Source organism: Pollachius pollachius (assembly GCF_949987615.1).
Source record: "Pollachius pollachius genome assembly, chromosome: 6".
NCBI lineage: Eukaryota > Metazoa > Chordata > Actinopteri > Gadiformes > Gadidae > Pollachius > Pollachius pollachius.
The window spans coordinates 24,496,531-24,515,111 of record NC_136939.1 but is presented as its reverse complement, the minus strand read 5'-3'; the positions used below and the strand labels follow the sequence as shown (position 1 = coordinate 24,515,111).

The 18,581-nt window shown below is 46.2% G+C and overlaps 1 protein-coding gene across 3 annotated transcripts; it reads left to right on the top strand.

The window, feature by feature from the left end:
- Positions 1-387: 387 nt before the first annotated feature.
- On the top strand, positions 388-17,598 carry LOC307077274 (uncharacterized protein). 3 transcript variants are annotated; one of them, XM_079738627.1, is made up of 5 exons: positions 419-433; positions 5,820-5,915; positions 11,333-11,501; positions 12,730-13,011; positions 13,481-17,598. In XM_079738627.1, the coding sequence occupies exons 4-5, from the start codon at positions 12,738-12,740 to the stop codon at positions 15,421-15,423; spliced, it is 2,217 nt and encodes a 738-aa protein (XP_079594753.1). In that variant the 5' UTR covers positions 419-433; positions 5,820-5,915; positions 11,333-11,501; positions 12,730-12,737; the 3' UTR covers positions 15,424-17,598. The 3 variants fall into 3 exon arrangements, with proteins under 3 accessions (XP_079594752.1, XP_079594753.1, XP_079594754.1); XM_079738626.1 differs by lacking the exon at positions 5,820-5,915 and having other exon boundaries at positions 388-433; XM_079738628.1 differs by lacking the exons at positions 419-433; positions 5,820-5,915 and adding an exon at positions 6,336-6,407.
- The last annotated feature ends 983 nt before the right edge of the window (positions 17,599-18,581 follow it).

The window sequence follows — 18,581 nt, the reverse complement described above, 5'->3', positions numbered from 1 at the left end:
AGACACACACACACACACACAGGCCAAGACCCACAAACACACACATATAATGCAAACACACTTTCACTCTCACTCTCTTTTACATAACTCACACACACACACACACACACTGTATCTCTCTTTCAAACTTCAACTCTCCCCCCCACCACAGACACACACACACACACGCACACACAAAAACACACACCCCCAAACACACACACACACACACACACACACTATTTTTCCTATTCTCTTACTCTCTCCATCCTCTGTCTCTCTAGTCTCCCTCACACACACACACACACACACACATGCAATAACGTTTCCCCCCTCCTAGGGGCTGTTTCCGCGCCCCCACCCCCCTCTGGATAAAAGCCCCTGCTGGCCCATGTGCTTCTGTTTGGGCTCGGACTTGCTGCTCTCTCTGCATGGATCTCTTTCTCTGATCAAGGTACGTCTCTCAGGTCTCTCTCTGTTTCTGTCTCTTTCTCTTTGTCTGACAGAGAGAGAGAGAGAGAGAGAGAGAGAGAGTTTTACTGAGTGTTTTAATAGCTGAACAGCACATTTGTATGTCCTTGAGTTTGTCGATGTTCGTACGTTTTGTACTCTGTGCTGAACTTTCCGTGTGCTTGGAATCAGAAAATATTTCTCTTTTGTATGTCATTTTTTCATCATTCTTGGCAATACAAATCTTGACTTTGCACGACCATAAAGCTAGTTTTTCATTCAAAGGAGATAGAGACAGACAGACAGACAGACAGACAGACAGAGGGAGAGAGAGAGAGAAACACAGACAGAATGCGTATGAATGATGGACAAGCTCGCTCTCTCTCTCTCTCTCTCTCTCTCTCTCTCTCTCTCTTCCCCCCGGTCGCTTAAGAACGTAGTGCAGCATTTAGGCACTGGACGTCGTAATGTCAAACACATGGATTTGTCCATGTTTCACTTCAATCACTTCAGTGACTCTCTCTCCCTCTCTCTCTATCTGTCTCTCTCTCATACTGTCCCCCTCTCTTGCTCTCTCTCTGTCTCTTTCTTATATTCTCTTTCTCTCTCTCATATACTCTGTCTCTCTCTCTCTCATATATACTCTGTCTCTCTCTCATTCTCTCTCTCTCTCTCTCTCTCTCTCTCTCTCTCTCTCTCTCTCTCTCTCGCTCTCTCTCACATTCTCTTTGTTTCTGTCTTGAACCAGTGATGGGTCTTTCAGAGCAATGACAGTTCTAGCCTGCATACTTATACCTCCACCCCTTATCATTACCGTTTGTAAGAATAACATAGACAATTGTAAGAAGAAGATCTCAACTAAACACCTTGCTGGATTTATGTCAATGTTGCCCGGTCTGGCCTCACAAAGAGAATATAAAACCAATTGTGAATTTTATCTGGGTGGTTATACCACTCTCTTTAAACCTGTTTATACTGTTACACTTCACTTTCGTAAAAGTAACTTTGCGCTTTACTTTCATAAACATAACTTTATGAGAGACCTATTTACATCGCTGGGGCTTCTGTATTTGAACCACACAATTTCGATCTGCTTTCCAATGTGCATGTCAACGCAGTGATTCAGGTTCCTTTAAAGGTGACATATTATACCACCAGGTGTGAGTGTGATTAGCCATTACAAGCCGTTTTGAAAATCTGCCTCTTCTGACATCACAAGTGGGCATGTCCACCTAGATGTACGCTGGATAGATCAGTCTACCAGCCTAGCCACTGGACCGTAGCAAACGTTGCTCATCTATCCATCAACATCTAGGTGGACACGCCCAATTGTGTTGTCACTAAAACACAAGAAGAGGCAGAGTTTGAAACGGCTTGTAATGGCTAATCACACTCACACCTGGTGGTGTAATATGTCTCCTTTAAATGCATTGGTCCAGACACTATGGGCAGGGGAACCAGACTGTGTTGATTCAGGAGGACTTCAGCCAACTTGAACTCATTCAGGGGGGATAAATCAGGCCAGATGTGTATGAGGCTTCTCCAGATGATGAGGAGGAGGCTGGCAGGAGGCCAGCTGTTTAACTCGGACCTGCTCTACGTCTCGGGGTAGGTCGTAATAGGAGAGGACATACAGTACAGTACATGGCGTTTACTGACTTTCACGTTACATTGCGTTATGGTAGTGTGTGTTTGTGTATGTGTGTGTCTTAACGGGTGTGTGTTTGTTTTCTGTGTGTGTTTGTGTGCGTGTGTGTGTGAATTTTACATGTGTGTGTTTGTTTTCTGTCCGTGTGCAAATGTGTATGTGTTTGTGTCTTTCTGTCTCTCTGTCTGTGTCTCTGTCTGCTTGTGCGTGTGTATGTGTGTGTGTGTGTGTGTGTGTGTGTGTGTGTGTATGTGTGTGTGTGTGTTTGTAAGTGTGTTTGTATGTTTCCTGTCTGTGTGTATTTGTTATAGCCTCAAACTCTTGTGTGTGTGTGTTTAACATCTTTGCTCACACATCTATGTGTGTGTGTCTCCGTTTGGTTGTGTGTGTGTGTGTGTGTGTGTCTGCATGCGTATGTGTGCTTGCGCTTGTGTGTGTGTGAGTGTGTGTGTGTGCGTGCATTCATCTGTGTGTGTGTGTGAGTGTTGTGTTTGCCGTGGTTACCTCCTCAGGCCCCTGCGGGCCTCTAGATTTCCCTCACACCGCGGGCAGGAAGTCTGAGGTCAGCTTTCTCATGGAGCGACTCAGCTCAGATATTAAACTCTACAGACCGTAGCAGCTCGCTCTGACTAGAGGAGTGATCACATGACTGTCATCACATGACTATGACCACATGACTGTCATCACATGACTATCATCACATGACTGTTATGTCATGACTATGATAACATGACTGTCATCACATGACTGTTATGTCATGACTATGATAACATGACTATTATCATATAACTATTATCATATTACTGTTATCATATGACCAGTGTCACATGACGATCATCACATGACTGTTATGTCATGACTATTATCACATGACTATCACATGACTATTATCACATGACCTTCATCACATGACTCATAACATTACTGTTATCACATGACTTATCACATGACTATCACATTACTGTTATCACATGACTATTATCACATTACTGTTATCACATGACCTGCGGGCCTCTAGATTTCCCTCACACCGCGGGCAGGAAGTCTGAGGTCAGCTCTCTCATGGAGCGACTCAGCTCAGATATTAAACTCTACAGACCGTAGCAGCTTGCTCTGACTAGAGAAGCAATCACATGACTGTCATCCCATGACTTATCACATGACTATCGTATTACTGTTATCACATGACTATTATCACATTACTGTTATCACATGAATATTATCACTTGACTATCATCATATGACGTAACACATGCCTATTAACGCATGACTATCTTCACATAACTATCACATTACTGTTATCACAAGACCACTATCATATGACTATTATAACATGACTATCATATGACTATTATCACATGACTATTATCATATGACTATTACCACATGACTATCGTCATGTGACTTATGTCATGACTGTTATCAAATGACCATAATCATATGACTTATCACATGACTATTACCACATGACTATCACATGACTAGCCTCACATGACTATCATCACATTACTTTTACCACATGACTAGAATGACATGAATATTATTTCATGACTATCACATCACTATTATTACATGTCTGTCATCACACGACTATCATCACTTGACTATCATCACATGATCATTATCACATGACTGTAATCACATGACTGTTATCACATGACTATTATCACATGACTATCACATGACTATCACAATACTATTGTAACATGACTATTAACATATGACCGTTATCACATGACTGTTATGTCATGACTATTATCACCTGAACGTTATCACATGACTGTTATCACATCACAACACAATATTCAACAAATGATCAAGTATGGCATCACCAGAACATAATCAGCTTATGAACAGTTCATAACTACCTTAATTATAACAACTGATCGTTGCCAACGTATAATCAACTCATAACCAGTTATAACTAACTCATAACTTAATCATAATAACTAATCATAGTCAAGGTATTATCAATAAATAACCTGGTATAACTACCTCGTAACTTAATCATAATAACTAATCGTAACCAAGATATAATCAACTCATAACAAGTCATAACTAGTTCATAACCAACCTACTGTATCCAACTCCAAACCAGCTTGTAACCAGTTCCTGACCAACCTATGTAACCAACTCCTAACCAGCTTATAACCAGTTCCTAACCAACTCTTAACTAGTGTATTACCAGTTCATACCCAACTCCTAACAAGCTTATAACCAGTTCATGGCCAACTCCTAACCATGTTATAACCAGTTCCTAACCAGTTGATAACCAACTCCTACCCAGCTTATAACCAGTTCATAACCAACTCCTAACCAGCTTATAACTAGCTCCTAACCAACACACAACCAAATCCTAAACCTTAGAGACCCAGCTCTGTAAAAATGACCAAAAACCCAAAACCACACGACTAAAACAGGAAATGAACCCCTCACTGTCTGACCCCCCATTCTCACTCCGTCTTTCCGACACATACTTAGACTCAAATACACACACACACACACACTCACAAACTCTCTCTCGCAAACAACATACACACACACGCACACACTCACAAACTCTCTCTCTCTCAAACACACACAAACACACACACACACACACTCACAAACTCTCGCTCAAACACACACAAACATACACACACACACACACACACACTCACAAACTCTCTCTCTCTCAAACAGACACAAACATACACAAACACATGCACACATACTCACAAACTCTCTCTTTCTCAAACACACATAAACATACACATACACACTCAGATGCATCCACCGTGAAATTTCAACATTGTGGTTACTTTGTCTGTCGTTTAATTTGTGCGTATTAGTTTGTGTTTGTGTACATTGCTGCAGTCTGGCCCCTGGTCTAAGTTCTTCCGGAGGTGTGTGTGTGTGTGTGTGTGTGTGTGTGTGTGTGTGTGTGTATGTGCGTTTGTATGTTTGTAATCTTCTACATGTCGTGGTTTGTGGTTCTTCCACACGGTCTCGATCGGATTTCTCCCCAAAAGTTTCCAGCGGTAATGAACCATAATCACAAGCCGTTAAGAACTCCCTCAGAGACGCTCCAAACTCTTACTTTAAGTTTTTTTTCCTGGATTTGGCAAAAGGGAATGTTTGACTTTCCCTGACCATGAAGCTAGTTTTTGAGAGAGAGAGAGAGAGAGAGAGAGAGAGAGAGAGAGAGAAAGAGCTGTGGTTGCGTTTTCAGCTAAACTCGCTCTGCGCTGGCGTCGGCCTCTTGTCGTGTTTCGTTTGACTCGATCCTCCTGTCTCCATGTCTGCTGAAAGAAAGTGTGAATATTTCTCACAGAACGTGACTCTCAAACGATTTGGTGAAAGGCTAGCATTCTGAGCTTAGAGTAAGAACTATACATACATTTACATTTAGCAGATGCTTTTATCCAAAATGACTTACAGCCATTCATGCACACATTCACGCAACGACGGTGAAGTCGACCCCTCAGGGCGACAGCCAGCTCGTCAGGAACAGTCAGGGTGAGGCGTCTCGCTCAGGGACACCTCGACACTCCGCTAGGAGGAACCAAGGATCCAACTAACAACCTTCCATCAGGGAACAGTCTGGGTGAGAAGCCTTGCTCAGGGACACCTCGACACTCAACTAGGAGGAGCCGGGGAATCAAACTAGCAACCTTCGGGTTTCAGAGTTTCAGATTCCACCTTACTTAAATCTCCATGTGTGTACCTTTTGCCCTGAAGCCAAAATTAAACTTCCTCTCAGCTCCAGATGGACGTGGAGAGGAAGGAAGTGGCGTTCCTGCGTTGATTGAGCTGGGACCGATCCGCCAATCAGGCTTTGGAACGCAGCTGACTGAAGGTTGGTTTGAACTTGGGGGTTCAAAACTTAAGTTGTTTGTCTCTCTCTCTCTCTCTCTCTCTCTCTCTCTCTCTCTGTCTCTGTCTCTGTCTCTGTCTCTCTGTCTCTCTGCCCCTCTCTCTCTGTCTCTCTCTGTCTCTCTCTCCCTCTCTCTCATCAGCACGAAACGGGAGAACAACAGTTTAAAATGGCCGCCTGCACGCTAACGGGCTAAGCTAAACTCTGTGAACCCCTTCATCTCCCAGTTTGAAGCCCCAGTTTGCACGTGTCGTGTTTGTTTTGCTGTCGCAAGATACCTGATATTTGACATATCGCCACTGCCGCTAGCTCACGGTACGAAAACAAACAACCACCGGAAAAACCCTTTGATTCGGAAACGGTGCGTCGCCCGGCTTTCCCGCTGTTTTTCCCAATCAATTTTTCCGACCTCGACGTTCCCGAATCAACCGCTGGCTGGGGAACAAGGAGCAAGGGCGAGGGAGTCTCTCCCTGGTGGGTTGCTATTAACCGACACCGGAGACGGTGTTTTGACAGAGCGGAGAACTAATGGAGGAATAATCTCTGTGTGGGTGGGTGTGTCTCCAGTCTCACACTCTCTCTGTCTTTCTCTCTCTGTCTCTCTCTCTGCATCTCTTTCTGTCTCTCTCTGTCTCTCTCTTCTCTCTCCCTCTCTCTCTGTCTCTCTTGCTCTCTCTCTTTCTTTCTCTCTCTGTCTCTAACTCTCTCTCTGTCTCCCTCTCTGTCCTCTCTCTGTCTCTCTCTCTGTATCCTTCTCTCTCTCTCTCTCGCCGTCTCTCTTTCTCTTTATCTCTCTGTCTCTCTCTTCTCTCTCCCTCTCTCTCTGTCTCTATCTCTCTCGCTCTCTCTCTCTTTCTTTCTCTCTGTCGCTAACTCTCTCTCTCTCTCTGTCTCTCTCTGTATCCTTCTCTCTCTCTCTCTCTCTTTCTCTCTCTCTCTCTCTCTCTCTCTCTCTCTCTCTCTCTCTCTCTCTCTCTCTCTCTCTGTCTCTCTCTCCCTCTGTGTCTATGTCTCTGTCTCTCCTTCTCACTCTCTCTCTCTCTCTCTCTATCTCCCACCCTCTCTCTCCCACCCTCTCTCTCTCTCTCTGTCTCTCACTCTCTCTCTCTCTATCTCCAGTCTGTGTGTGTATGCTTTCAAGTGTGTTTGGTTTTGTTGTGTTCTACATGTCGTGGTTTGTGTGTCCGTGTGTGCTGTGAAGTGCGTCGGTTTGTACGGTGTCCTCCCGTTTTTACAAGTGCGGTCGGCTCTGAACACGACGTTACGTAACTAAGAGCTGTCAAGCATGTCGCCACGGCAACCGCTACGTTCCTCGGTGGTCGCCGATTGGCTCCGAGCCGTCCGATTAAAAACCGACAAAACACGGAAAACAGCGAAACATCACAAAACCGCTCTCCCACCTCGGTCGGTCAGACAGATGGACAGACAGACTGAGAGAGACAGGGATAGAGAGACAGACAGACAGACAGACAGACAGACAGACAGACAGACAGACAGACAGACAGACAGACAGACAGAGAGAGAGAGACAGAGACTGAGAGAGAGAGAGACTGAGAGAGAGAGAGAGAGAGAGAGAGAGAGGAGAGAGAGAGACAGAGAGACAGACATACAGACAGAGAAAGAGAGACAGACAGACAGAGAGACAGACACTTAGAGACAGAGAGAGAGAGAGACAGACAGACAGACAGACAGAGAGACAGAAATTTAGAGAGAGATAGAGAGACAGACAGACAGAAAGACAGACAGACAGACAGACACCAGCCTCATAACGTTTAACTTCATGTGGTCGAAAAACAAGTATCGGCTTCCATCCAGGGAAAAGCCGAAACACGCTCCGACAAACGCACAGTGAAAGGAACATTCAGGAATGTTATGTCTGTGTTTTCCGCCTTTTCTCCGACAACCTTGGAGCGGCAATAAACGCCCTCAAAGACGCTCCAAACTCTTACTTTACGTTTTAATTTTCCTGGAATTCGCAAACGGGAATGTTTGACTTTCCTTGACCATGAAGCTAGTTTTTGAGGGAGAGAGAGAGAGAGAAAGAGAGAGAGAGAGAGAGAGAGAGAGAGAAAGAGAAAAGAAAAATCTTTTGTGGTTTCCTCTATAAAGGAGGTTTAATGAGTGTGTGTCTGAGTCTGTGTGTTAGTTTGTGTGCGTGTGTCTTGGTCTGATTGCGTGTGCGTGTGTTCGTCTGTCCTGTGTGTGATGTATTCTAAAGTTGGTGGTTTGTGTGTCGGTTTATGCTGGCTTTGTCCTTGTGAGTGAGTGCGAGTTTGTGATATATTCTATATGGTGGTTGTATGATCGCAATGTGCGTTTGGCTTTACAGAGTTGTGTCTCTAATGTGTGTGTGTCTGGGTTTGTCTGGCGTGTTTGCGAGTGTGTCCTCTTTTAAATGTGTCGGTTGTGTTGTCAGTTTATGACACTTTTGTGTGTTTGTGTGTGTGTGTGTGTGTGTGTGTGTGTGAATATAATGTGTGTGTCTGGGTGTGTCTGTCCTGTGTGCGAGTGTGTAATCTTTTAAATGTGTCGGTTTATGACGGTTTTGTGTGTTTGTGTGTGTGTGTGTGTGTGTGTGTGTGCGAGTGTGTAATCTTTTACATGCGCCTGTGTGCATGCAGGTATGTGTGTGTTTTTCTATTGGCCTTAATGGAATGTAATTGCCGGGGCTGAATCATGCATTCCTCTGAACAGGGATTTGACCCAAGAGCAAAAGTCTTCCCTCTCCGCTCCCATAAGAACTGCCCAGACCTCGGTTCCTCATCTACATGCGTCATTACATTTAATTTACATTTAGGGCGTTTAGCAGACGCTTTTATCCAAAGCGACTCACAACGGTTCCCACACACATTGACACACCGACGGCGGAGTCGCCCACGCAGGGCGACAGCCAGCTCATCAGGAGCAGTCAGGGTGAGGCGCCTTGCTCAGGGAAACCTCCACATTCAAACTAGCAGCCCCCCGCCTCACCCTGACAAGCTGGCTGTCGCCCTGCGTGGTCGACTGCGCCGTCGGTGTGTCAATGTGTGAATGAATGGTTGTAAGTCGCTTTGGATAAAAGCGTCGGCAAAATCCCCTAAAAAGTTAATCTAAAAATCACTGCTGAGTTTAGGTTTCAGCCTGCCTCCATGATCCACCATTGCTGTAAGAGACATGGACTGAATTGACCTGAATTGGCCTGAACCATTCTGTAAAAAAATGGGCCGATCTCGGATCGGATGTGCTAGTTGTTGCCTGTAAAGTGTTCACATGGAGAGAGAGAAGGAGAGGGGGAGAGTGTTCACATGGCCAGACATCAATCAGAAGTTTGGATCTCAAACCATGTTGGATAAAAACGAGTCAGAAATCTGATTAGAGGAGATCAGAATTCCATGGAAAATGTTCAGCGTTGTGTGGCCAAGGAAAGCAGACTGTTCATCTAGCAAATTAGGTAGGAGGTTCAAGTGGTCACACTCACAAATGCTCTCTCTTAGACAGACATGCACACACATACACACACACACACATGCTCTCTCACACACACAAACACACACTCTATGGAGGCAGGTTAGCCATAATCAGGACCGCACCTGGGTTTGTGTGTATGTGTGTGTGTGTGTGTGTGAGTGTGTGTGTGTGTGTGTGTGAGTTTGAGAGCATGTCTGTCTCTGTGTGTAAGAGAGTGTGTGTGTGTGTGTGTGTTTGTGTGTGTGTGTGTGTGTGCGTGCAGTGATCGTACCAATGCATGTGTGCATCGCATACTATTATAAAGACATTATTTCAGACCCTCTACCTCACGATACATCATAGTGAACCGCGTTTGTTCAGCCCTGAGCCAACATATCCACAATGTGTTTCACATGTTCATTTATTAGATCTGAAAACACACAAATGTGTGTGTTTATCTTCCACATCTGAAAGTGATGAGGGTCGTGTGTGTTTGATCATAGTTTCCAAGTTTTTAATCAAAACACTGTGTAAATATGGCATAATTGAGTTGATCCCTAATCACATATTGATTTGTGGTCGTCTTTACTCGGGAGGTGGAGGAAGTTGATTTGTAACCGGAAGGTTGCTAGTTCGATCCCCGGCTCCTACTCCTCGAGTGTCAAGGTGTCCCTGAGCGAGACGCCTCACCCGAACTGCTCACTGACGGAAGGTTGCTAGTTGGTAGAGAATTTGGGTTAATGGGTAAACCTAGCAATTGTTAGTGCTTGGCACTTGGTTCTATGAACATCCTTAATGCACCAACAGAGATATATTGTTGTTTCTCTTTCTTCTGAAAAATGTACTTATTGTGAGTCGCTTTGGATTAAAGCGCCGTAAATACCGCTAGTTATGGAACATGTGGTGGCACTTAATTTACACACTTATTGAATGTTTGAACGTTCTGACCCTTAATGTACGCACTTATTGTATGGTTGTACGTCCTACACTTAATGTAAACACTTATTGTATGTTTGTATGTCCTCGTACTTAATGTAAGCACTTATTGGAAGTTGTACGTCCTGACACTTAATGCACGCACTTATTGTATGTCTTACATCCCGGCACTTAAAAACAGCATTGTGTAGCTTCGGTCCGGTGAATCAAACCGGATGCATGTTCACTTCTCTGTTTCCTCTCAGTCCGAACGTGGACTAGACATATCCTTCAATATCCTGCCGTTTGCACCCACATGTGTTTGGAAGCAGCGGCCCTTGGGAAATGATTCGATTTTGGCGTTGGAGCCAGTCATGTGCTTTGGGTTTCTGTGCTGTGTTGCATCGATTCAGGATAGCTGGCATGTATGAGGCAAGGGAGGTTGTGTTTGAAGGAGTGTTTGGGTGATTAGTCTCTCGTTATGAGCTTTGAAGACGAGCTCTGGGAGGGAGTTGGGTTCATGGGATGGTTGTTTCGCTGCACAGAACAGAACAGGGCAAAACTGGGACGGCGTAGCTCAGGAGGTGGATCCAACTAGCAAACCCGAAGTTTGCTAGTTGGATCCCCAGCTCCTCCTAGCTGAGTGTGGAGATGTCCCTGAGCGAGACGCCTCACCCTGACTGCTCCTGATCAGCTGGCTGTCGGCCTGCGTGGTCGACTCCGCAGTTGGTGTGTGAATGTGTGTGTGAACCGTTGTAAGTCGCTTTTGATTAAAGCGTCTGATAAATGTGATAAATGTGTCTTGAACTTGGTTCAACACACGTTTACCTTTAGTTGTATGTGGTCTGGAACGGTATCAAAAACATTTATTTTCTGGTTGAATAAGAGAGTTAATAAGTAAGTTCATGTATCACTGAGAGCTTATCTTTTCTGCTGTTGATTGGATTGGACCTCATGTTGAGGTCGAATCAAATCAGGGGGTAAATACGATAATTTGAAAAAGGTTAACATACATTCAGAAAGAGAATGAATGAATGAACTTTTTTTTTCATTCGCAGGCACCCATCGAGACACTCAAGTTCCTCAAGTCCAGGACCCCCCAAACCTGGCCCCGCCCATGCCCAAGGCCACGCCAACAGGACCGGGCTGTCGCGAGGGGACGTAGAGAGGCAGGAGGGGGCTTGGTCTCAAACACAAAAGGACAGCGAACCGAACACTAGAACACAGGTGAGGTGCATTCTGGGAAGGAGGAGGTTTGACCAATAGGAGTCAAGTTCTGCTTTAGAGATACCCTGTTTTAGGTGGATGGTATCTGATGTACCTGTGATGTCATGTGATTTCATCTGATGTCACATTTTTATCTACCTCTGACTCTTTTTGTTATATTTATATATACATGCAATTTCAATTATGTGCAATATTAATAACTTTTTAATATTGATAATTTTTTATTATTATTGCTCACTTTTTTATGTTTTTGATTGACTTTTACTGTTTGTCCATTTTGTAGTTTGTCAGTTGTAGGCCTACTGTCTGTTGACTGACATCGTGAGCTGCTGGTACCTGAATTTAAAAAATCTATCTATCTATCTATCTCAGGAGAAAAAACGGGGTTGCATCTTTGAGTAGAAATAGAAAAAGCATTATTGTCAGTAATGGCGGAGTGTGGAGCATTTTATGTCGAGCTTGGTGGTAATTATGCGACATTGCATACATTCCACAATTTAGCGAAGAATTCGCAAAGTTGTACATTTACATACAGAGCGTTTAGCAGACGCTTTTATCTAAAGAGACTTACAATAATTCCATTCGTCAGAAGAAAGAGAAACAACAATATCTCTATGTCGGTACAGTAAGGATGTTTATAGAACCAAGAGCCAAGCACTCACAATCGCTAGGTTAACCCATTCCCCCTATACAATAAAGACAGCTAGGATACGACGCTACACGATGCTAAGTGCTATGAGAGTGACCTCTAGTGGTGATGGTGGCAAAGCGCATCAAAATGTCCTTTTCATGTTTTATTTTTTTTAATTTTTGGTTGTCTTATTATGATTATTGTTGATTATTATATTATAGTATTGTTATATTGTTAGGATTTTTGGTGTTGTTTTTTGTGTATATACTGAGTATGTGTTGTATGTGTATGCATGTAGGCCCATGTATGCAGATATACATGTATGTATGCATTTGTTTATGTTGGTGGAGGCAAGGGATATACGGACATGTACAGTTCTATGTACAGTTTGTTGATTGTTGTATACCAATCCAAATAAAAAGATGCTAAAAAAAATAAAAACAGCAAAGAAACAGCAAAAAAACATCAGAAAGACTTGGATTGAATGACTATTTTATTATGGATTTAATAAAATATTTAACAATCATACACCTCCGGAAAAACAAGTTAAAGCTGCGCTATGTCGTTTCATTCCACGTTTCTCGCCTTCCCCTCCAGCAAACAAAATGGCCGCCGCACTTCTCCACCCTCTCCACCTCGTCCTGTTGGCGACCCTCCTGCACCTGCCCTGGCTGGCCCAAGGGAAGGCCTACTACGGCTCCAACCAGCCCCCACCGCCTCTCCAGCATCAGCCTAGCGATGGCTACATACAGCCCCAGCAGCAGCACCTCGGCAATGAGATGCTTGCGATGCCCTATGGGGTGGAGAGCGTGGGCCTGCCCCAGTACGGCAAGGAGCTGGCTCCCCAGCTACCTCTGCTGCCCCTGGGGAAGGGGAAAGGTGAGAAGGGTCTGGGGGTCTGGTTGGTGGTGATGGTGGTGGAGGGATTGTTTTTGGACTGAAGATGGGGTTCGAAGTTGTACCGAGAATGCAACAGGGTTTGAGCAGGCTCACTCACATACACACGCGCACACTTACACACACAACCCACACACATACACACTCATAACAGTTCCACGCACACTCACTCACTCACTCACTCACAAAACAGACAATCACACAACAGACACTCACTCACTCACACAGACACTGTGAATATATGGCCCTGGGACCTGACACTGTTACTGTGATTAATAATTATAATAATAATAATACATTTGATTTATATTGCACCTTCCAAACTCAAGGACGCTTTACAATTTAGGCAGGAACAAAAAACGAAATAACTAAATCAGAAATAACAAGGACTGTACAAATAAAGTTTCATTGAATGTAATTGAATTTGGCCTGTGGCCTTCCTCCCATTCAGGAGAGACCTTCCCTCGAGGCGCTAAGGGCCCCCAGATCGCGGGCCCCATTGGCCTTGACCTCAGAGAGGGACCCCAGGGAGTCCAGGGGCCACCAGGACCGCAAGGGCCACCCGGAATGCCTGGCCATGGGCAGCCCGGGCCCCTCGGAAAACCGGGGCCCCAGGGCCCTCAGGGCTACCCCGGAGTTGCCAAACCGGGTCTACCAGGAATGCCGGGGAAACCCGGCATTCCGGGATTAGCGGGGCAGAAGGGGGACATGGGCCCCCGAGGTGGGGAGGGGCCCATCGGACTAGGGGGGCCCCCAGGGGCCCCGGGACCACCGGGATTACAGGGGATCGGGAAGGCTGGCGTGCAGGGTCTATCCGGAACGTCGGGCCCCCGGGGAGAGCCCGGGTTCAAGGGTGTCGCCGGGCTTCCGGGCCCCTTGGGCCCCAAAGGCGACAAGGGCCTCGGCGCTCCAGGACTCCCGGGACTGAAGGGCCCCAGCGGACCGCCGGGAACCAAAGGGGACGTCGGACTCCCGGGGATCGGAAAACCAGGATTGAACGGGCTTCCGGGCCAGCCAGGGTTGCCAGGGAAACCGGGGCCCCTCGGAGCGGCGGGATACGTCGGCCCTCAGGGATTACCGGGCGAACCCGGGCCCCAAGGAATACCGGGAACGGGACAACCAGGATTGGACGGCCTGCCAGGGCCGCAAGGGGCCCCTGGCGGGAAAGGGATGCCAGGACCGCCCGGATTGCCAGGGGGGCCCGGGCTAACAGGGTACGGGAAGCCCGGGTATCCCGGCCCTCAGGGGCCCAAAGGCCACGGCGGGTTTTCCGGTTCTCAGGGGCCAAAAGGTGACAAAGGTGATGGGGGCGTTGCCGGGGATAACGGGCCCCCGGGAATCACCGGTAACCCGGGGCAACCCGGTCCGATGGGGCCCTCGGGGGGGCTGGGGTTCACGGGGCCGAAAGGGGACGAGGGCTCCATGGGGACGAGAGGGGCCCCTGGAGGGAGAGGGGAGCTGGGCCCCGCCGGGCTCCCGGGACAGGGGGGTCCACCGGGCCCAGGGGGCCAGTCCGGGCCCCGGGGTCTGCCAGGTCCTAGGGGCCCAAAGGGGGAGCATGGTCACAACGGGGCCCCCGGCGTTCCCGGCAACAGGGGGTTCCCCGGTCCGAAGGGGGAGGGAGGCCCCTCCGGGGAGCGGGGGGTCCAGGGGCCAAAGGGGATCCCGGGACTCACGGGGCCTGGGGGGTCGCTCGGGCCCCCGGGAATACCGGGGTCTAAAGGGGAGATCGGTCCGACCGGAAAACCCGGGGCCCCGGGCGAGGGCCAACCAGGGGTCCCGGGCGCCCTCGGCCCCCAGGGGCCCACTGGTCCGAGCGGTTTGTCCGGTCGGCCAGGGCAACCGGGCCCCCAGGGGCCCCCCGGGCCCCCTGGCCCCTCCTCCCCATACCCAGACCTCGGGCATGTCCTCCCCGCAACGGGCCCCTACAACCCGGATCACGGCTACCAGTCCTCCAAAAATGGCGGCGTCGACGCCCAAGGGGGCGGAGCTTACGAAATCCCCGCCTTCGCAGCCAAGCTCACCAACCCGTTCCCGCCCGTGGCGACGCCCATCATCTTCGACAAGCTCCTGCACAACGGGAACCAGGACTACAATCCCCAGACCGGGGTCTTCACCTGTAGCGTTCCTGGGGTGTACTATTTCGCGTACCACGTACACTGCAAAGGCGGGAACGTTTGGGTGGCTCTGATGAAAAATGGCGATCCCCTGATGTATACGTATGACGAGTACAAGAAGGGGTTGGTGGACCAGTCGTCTGGGAGCGCGGTGGTCCCGTTGAAGCAGGGCGATACAGTGCACCTTCAGCTGCCGTCCGATCAGGCTGCAGGTCTCTACGCTGGGCAGTATGTTCATTCAAGCTTTACAGGGTATTTGTTGTATCCCATGCAGTAGGGGGCCTCTCACTACTCACTCACAACAGACTCAATCACTCACTTACCACGACAGAGACACACACTCACTCACTCACTCACTCACTCACTCACTCAAACACAGAAGACACTCACTCGCACAACAGACACAACAGTCACTCACTCACACACACAAGAGACACTCCTAACAGTTTCACACACATTCATTTACTCACAGACTCACTCACTCACTCAACACGACAGAGATACCCACTCACTCACACACACATACACACACACACTCACTCACTCGCTCACACACAGACATTCACTCACACACACAACAGACACTCACTCACTGACTCACTCACACACACAACAGTCACTCACTCACTCACTCATTCACTCACACAATAGACACTTACTCACTCACTCACTCTCACAACAGATCACGCACACACTCGTAACAGTTCCACACACACAAACTCACTCACTCACTCACGAACTGACTCACTCAAACAACAGACACTCACTGACCTACTATAAACAACAGACACTCACTCACTCACTCTTCTTTTTGGGGTATTTGTTGTATCCAATGTAGGTGGGGCTGTCCCCGGATAAGTGGGGGGGACAAGGGCTGAACGACTAATCAAATTAAAACCGACATCGCAATGTCATAAAACGCGATTTGCAAAAGGCTGCGATTCTTTGGGGTGATTTGTTACCGTTCCTGACTAGAGATCAATTAGATTCTTATTTTTCTTTCACAATTAAATAGTTGAATAAAGACGTTATAATATCAATTAATCTCAACACATAGGCCTGGCCTAAATGAAAGACTGCTTCCAGTGTTATGTTGGTCATTCTATAGAACGATTTATTGCCTTTTTAGTGAATAATACAGAACATAAGGAACTTTAAAGGGGACATATTATACCACCAGGTGTGAGTGTGTTTAGCCATTACAAGCCGTTTTGAAAATGTGCAGCTTCTGACATCACAGGTGGGTGTGTCCACCTCGATGTGATAGATGAGCAATGTTTGCTACAGTCCACTGGGTAGGCTGGTAGACTGATCTATCCAGTACACATCTAGGTGGACACGTATAATATGTCCCCTTTAATAAGGAAAACTGCATACTAAATCGCTATCACAATTGGCCGAAATAATCACAATTATTTCCCTAAGTCGTTCAGCTCTAGGGGGGACTGTGTCCCCCCCACCCACTAAACCCCTGGTTCCGAACAAACGGAAAGAAATCCACCGTCGACTGCGTTCGATTTGGTGTTTTTGTTAACGCAAGGATGGTGCGGAATTAAAGGTAGAGCTATGGTTAGACGTTGACGCAACGCAAGGGGGTTTACGGACCCATTATGTCCTTGTGGATGCGACTTGCGTCCACCGCAAGGGCCTACCGTGGGCCTCCAAAAAATATTTAACTTGTGTTGAGGTGACACAGCAGCAAGGCCTGTGATTTGTTCGCTCTCTAAAACCCGACGCAGAACCAAAATAGGTTCACGACTGCGTCAAAGCGACTGTGCGGTCATTGCGTTGCAACAACGTGGAACGATAACTTTACTTTCAGGTGCAGCAAGGAATGTAGGATTTTCTTGGGAATTGAGACCCGTCCCGCATTAGGGCAGTGGGAAATATTTTTTGTACGTTTAGTTTTGTGTTTCTGTGTTAATAATTGTGGCACATTACATGTTAGGTATTAAAAAAAGTATATTGTGTTTACTTTTATAACGATAAGAAAATACCGCTTCCTACATCCATATTCTGTCTAGAGGCTTCATTTTGAAGCCAACTGAATTGATTAAAACAGATGTTATGCCCAGAAAAAATGGATTTGTTTAGAATTTGAGTGTTATTAGAGAAAGAACCGCCCCCTTTGGACAAGGATTTGTCAGTATTCTCGTATATAATTTATTTATTTGACTACTGATAACCAAGGTATAATTGGGTTACTATCATGAACAGTATTTTACCAGATAATGCCGAAAAAGCACTGCATATACATTTTCTTAGAAATTAACATAAATACAACTGACTGATTACTTATATCACATATTCATCTAGTTAAGGTTTCATTTGTGGCAGCGTTAATGTTGCAAATCTCTTTTGGAAGCATTTTTACTTTTGATCGGTTGTTCTTATACATATAATGTTAGACGTATACAATTTCCTTGTCAGGATTTCATTTGTTTTTCCGAGACTTACCGACCAATAAACAGTATTTTGTCTGACTTGTGCTGTCGTTATTGTTAGTCGTCGATTTTCATAAATCGTCATCTGATTAAACGTAAGGGGTAAGACCGTTTTTTTATCGGTTGTAGGCAAATAAAACGTAAGGGGTAACACTGTAGTTTTTTATCGGCTGTCATGAAAAAAAACCTAAGGGTTTTTTTTTTTTTTCGGTCTTCATGAAAAAAACAAGGGGTCACACTCTCGTTTTTATCGGTCGTCATGAAAAAAAACCTAAGGGGGTTAGCTTTTTTTTAAATGTATGAATATAATGTCAAATATTACTTCCGATCTTACTGGTATCTCTGACCATGTGGAGCAGCGGATAGAGTGCTTGATTGTGCTATCTGGGGTCCTCAGTTCAATTCCCACTAATTCACTTACTTGTATTAAATTATCTTATTTCTTAAGATAAATGTGTCAGGTAATTTGTAAGAATATAATCTATTTGTAATAGACATCTCCATTGAAATGCGTGTTAAAATGACCGTCAACCACAGGTTTGGTGATAGACGTTTTCTCAGTGGTCAAGTGGAGATGACTACAGTTTAAAAGCACTGCAGACCTGGGTTTGATTCCCTCAAAGAACATTGTCATTGGAAATCAATGTCATGTGAATTGTAACGTCAGAGATAACTCTGACAAAGTGTTTGTCAGCATGTCTGTGGTCCAGTGGAGTGTACTGGTGATTATATGGACTGAAGTTCATTAGCACTGCAGATCTGGGTTTGAGTCCCATAACAACGTTGTCCTTCAAACCCGATTATACTTTTGACTCAATGTCATGTGAATTGTAAAGCCAATTATAAACTCTCACCAAGATGGTGCCTCTGTGGCGCAGGTGATAGAGCTGTTAAGTAACTGTTCTGGAGACAAGGGTTAAATTCCTGGCTCGGCTGTTTTTGTGGGAATGTGTGTATGGTGAATGGATGAGTGTGAATAACTGTCTGTGTG